We start from the raw sequence: 4,551 nt of genomic DNA on the forward strand, positions 1-4,551 counted from the left end.
CTAATTTCAGCAACACTTCATTTTAGTAGTGAAGGAGAATTTCGGAGTTTTTGGTCTTTTGGCAACTAGAGCTTTCTCCAATACAGGGCTGGTATCCAGGAAATACAAATAATGGTTGGGAGGCACTAAGGGGAATGGTGGAGTTGAGCCTAAAATTAGCTCGAGTCACTTTATATGACTATTTGCTTGAACATGGCCAAAGTGATTTAGTCAACTTTTCGTAAGTAGGTATTTTTGCATGTACACGGTAGTGAGTCGGCTTCAGAGGACCTTGAGATAAACGTAGAGCTCACCATACTTGAATTTGAAGCAACACCGTCGACCCTGATGCTTTGAAATCAGACACCAGAAAAGTGAGATATGTAGTGATCCAAGAACACGATGGAGTATTGCATGTGGTACTAGAATTGAAGAAAAACGAGTGTTAAAACATTGAACAATACCACACATCATTCAGTCTATTTAAATTTTTGGTACTTTTAACTATAAAAATACCATATTGTAATGTTAAAATATTGTGATCATAAGTCAGAACCTGATTAATGAGTAGAGGATCTGGAATACGTATTGCAGAAATTTCAGATTTGGCTAACCCCTACGCTGGTGAATTTAGCTCGGAACATGTTCCAGATCAGCCAATATAAAACTAGAGAGGTGAAGAGAGAAGGGAGATTAATGAGTAGAACAAAAATATATGCATTATTTGAAGCGTTGAGAAATGAAAATAGCATTTAACCTAACAACCAGAGTCTCACGTTAGACTTCCCAAACAATATCAATACTGAAATTTAGTGCATAGCTTTTGCCTTTCACTAATTAATAAGATTTCAACAACTATACTGAGATTCTCCTACAACATTAGTAAAGGTTATGGGAAGGCAAGGCAAGGATCTGGAATTAAAGTTATATACAGTGTTTAGTTTCGCTCAACTCAATATGATTATGCTACTATCACATCTCCCCTTTCATTAAATACACATCATCTTCAATTTTTCATCGAGGAGTTGTAATTCTACAACAATCCATCTCTAATCTGAAAATCTGGGCATCTTCAACAGTTTTTACTTTTTAAATTACGCTGGGGTGTGCCTTGATTTTGACACATAAACAGAGGATGTACTTTGTTGGACAACAAATGACAACATAAATTTACGATGTACCTTTTGGCACAAGAAATATATTTCTGTGTGGAAGTAGGAAAGACATCATATATGCCTCAGGCTGACCAGCTCGATATCAAATACAAGCGTTCCTAAAGTTGAACCTTCTCCATTAGCAAGACGAGTTGGATTGAAGATGGTTGTAAACAGTCTCTGCCTGTCAAAAAACTGATAAAAAAAAATTATAATTAAAAAAAAAAAAAAACCACAACGAAAAGAGAAACCCTGAGATTTGAGTACCAAGGGCAGAATCATGATGGAAAAAAAAAAAAAAAAAACTTTAATAGCAAAATACAACATGCAAGACTTTGTTTATTTTCTGTAAATATACAGACAAAGATACACGTATAGCATGTGTGATGTAATATGTATCTCGCTAGCTCATGATGTTGAATTAGCTCATTAGTAATTTCCAGGCAACCATATATACTGTTCAATACCACTAATGCAAAGTTTACTCGAGGCAGAGACAAGTACCTCTCTCATGCACTCCCTCACTTTCACACACAACCCTGGCAAGGCTGCCAAGTCATGTACCATCTATTTCACTACTCAAGACACCACCTTTCATATCCTTATAATGTTCTATTGTTCACTACAACTCCCGTCTATCCTTCAATTAAGTGGATGATTACTTTCTAAAGTCCCCTTTAAAACACATTATAGAAAGCAAACAAGAAATAAGTATTCTGACACTACTGGTAGCTTCTATTTTGTTCAGACACAGGATATGGGCACACCTTTACGAGAGTAAATTTACAAAGATAGCAGGCATTATAAAATCTGGAGGAACAAGAGAAAGTACATTGGGTGGTATGGGTTCTTGTGATGTGCTCTGATATCCTTGCGACGGTGGTATAACGATCCTACGAAGACCACCCACTTTCATAGATTTCACAGCAGTTTCAATCCCTGAAATAACCTACATATACATTCACAGCATGAGTGTCAAGAGATTACCATACTAGAAAATTTGAAGAGAACCTTAAGAAAATATCTAAAGGTAAAAGTGGGACGTGTCCAATTGGTTACATAAAATCATAAACTATTCAGTAATATGTGTGCAAAGGAAAATAGGTACTTGTACAGAAAGAAGACTTTGGGACAGATATACTAAAAAAACCATGTGATAACTTATAATTAGTTCTTTTCAGTCACTGATGACATTCATACAAATTTTGGGGCAAGGATAAGAACTTTCTTCCTGCTGGAGGACAATGCTGAGGATACTACGTACTATGACACCAAAAACAAAGTTCCAAATTAATCATAGATGGATCATGGAAGTATGAACACAAGCATTAGGAGAAATTTGAACCACAAAACAGTCTTTTTAGATGGAGACCTGAACAACTAATAACACAAAATTGAACTGGTCATTTTGTCAAAATGTATTTCCTCTTAGCTCATACTAACTCCAGCCACAAATAGTACATCAATTAGTAGGTTTTCAAATTAAAATGAATTTAAAGGGAAACTCTAGTATCAATGTTGAGTTGGTTAGCTTGAGCAATAAATGAAGAAGTTGTTATTCTCAAACGATACTTTGACACCCATATGCCAGAAGGTAACCAGCAAGTTTAGACTACTTTCAGGGAATAAGGTCTTTTTCCACAGTTGTTGTTTCCCATCAAAGCATACCTTGCGTAAGTACGTTTTTATTTGAGGAATTACAATATTTATATTTTAAGTTTAAAGCACGGAAGATTCAAGTATAAATGCAGAACTATCATACAATATAGATTCCATGATGACTGATGCCTCATTGTTAACTGGGCATGCTGCCTATTAATAAGAACTGGAAAAGAAGAGGATTATACGGAAAATTCAATACATTACTAACTAATGCTGCATTGCGTAGAATGAAGATCATGTACGTTATGTAGACATCTTGTTAAGATCAGGATGGATCAATGGAATGTGAAAAAAACAACTACATCTTTTGCTTTTTGCTTTGTAGAATAATGATACAGTACAACGTTGCAAAAGGTCTATGTAAACAGATTGTTAAGATCAGAATGGATCAAAGTAATACAAAACAACACTAACGTCTTTAATTTTCTCTGTATAATAATAATATACAGCACAAAATTGTGAAAGATAGAACTAGTAGTGATGTTGAATATTGTTTAGCAAACAAGAAGTAGACAATGATAAAGACTAGCATATCATAATAATGGCTTATTGACATGAGGACTTACTTTCCCAGACCCAACCACGAATACAAAAGGAGTCGGTTCACCATTTTCATCTTTGTGATCATATGTTGAGTCAAAGCGCCATCCTTGTTTTGCTGCCAACCTTCCATAGTAATGAACAGAGACCTACACAACCAAATTACAATGTAAGCCAGATATTAAAGTATTGCAAACACTGCAAGAGTTTTCTGTATCAAATTTTCCTACAAGTTTGACATTGATATGCACATTATGCAGTTCTATTTGAATTGATTCACTTTCTCAATTGTTACAAAACATAAAAGTACAGGGTTTTACAAATGAAACATAACAGCACACAACAACATAAGATTCACCAATCAGTTTTCTGTTGTTGGCTTCTATAAAGCAACCATTACCATCCAAATTTCACACAAGCAAGCAGTAGTAATCAGTCATTATCATTTGGTAAAAAGTAAGAATCCCAGACGTATATGTAGCCACCTACCCATCAACCCCTTATCTCAATCTTGACCAAATGCCATACCACTCGTGTTATGTGAAGGAGAGAGAGTAAGATAACCTGGTCGCCATTGGAGGGTACTTCACCAGTACCAACACGAAGGTCCAAAGCCTTGACGCCACCAGAGTTAGGGAGTTTCAAGAATTCAGCTGCGGCGGAGTTTGAAGGAGTAGACACGGTAAAGCCCAATGTGGTGGAGATTAAAGCAGTCGATAAAACTACCCTTCTAGTTAAACTGGATGGCGATGAAGTTGCGGAGGTGATGTTGGGAAGAACTGAACGCACTGTTGAATGGTCGGGAGCAAAAGAGCATCCTAATGCTGCGGAGTATTGGAGCATCATCTTCTTAGTTTTTTAATCTAAATGAAAAGAGGAAGAGCTGTGGCCTGTCATGTGGGATCAATTTCTGTTCATTTCATTTTTGTTTTTTTTTATTTTTCATCTTTTTTTAAGAAAACATTTCGTTTGTTGTTTGACTTGCTTCTCCTGTTAAAAGTTAAAACTCAAATAATAGGTATGGATGTATTTTTTTTTTTTTTTTAATGAAAACAACAACGTAAAGTGGTAGACTATTTTTTCTTTTTTCAATCAAAGAAACATCAAGCCTTATACTAAATGAATGTCAAATAACAATATGAATACGATCTGCTCGTAAACGCCACATAAGAATGTAACCTAGACCATTTCTAGGTTGAATCCCATAAAGTGAAGA

General features: G+C 35.5%; 1 protein-coding gene across 1 annotated transcript; it reads right to left on the reverse strand.

Annotated features, from left to right (window-relative positions):
- Nucleotides 1-956: 956 nt before the first annotated feature.
- LOC101312890 (peptidyl-prolyl cis-trans isomerase FKBP17-1, chloroplastic-like) lies at nucleotides 957-4,200 on the reverse strand. The gene is made up of 4 exons (XM_004309900.1): nucleotides 3,900-4,200; nucleotides 3,362-3,484; nucleotides 1,966-2,082; nucleotides 957-1,328 (listed from the first exon to the last, which is right to left on the reverse strand). The coding sequence occupies exons 1-4, from the start codon at nucleotides 4,179-4,181 to the stop codon at nucleotides 1,206-1,208; spliced, it is 645 nt and encodes a 214-aa protein (XP_004309948.1). The 5' UTR covers nucleotides 4,182-4,200; the 3' UTR covers nucleotides 957-1,205.
- Nucleotides 4,201-4,551: the final 351 nt, after the last annotated feature.

This window comes from Fragaria vesca, unplaced genomic scaffold, assembly GCF_000184155.1.
Source record: "Fragaria vesca subsp. vesca unplaced genomic scaffold, FraVesHawaii_1.0 scf0513155, whole genome shotgun sequence".
NCBI lineage: Eukaryota > Viridiplantae > Streptophyta > Magnoliopsida > Rosales > Rosaceae > Fragaria > Fragaria vesca.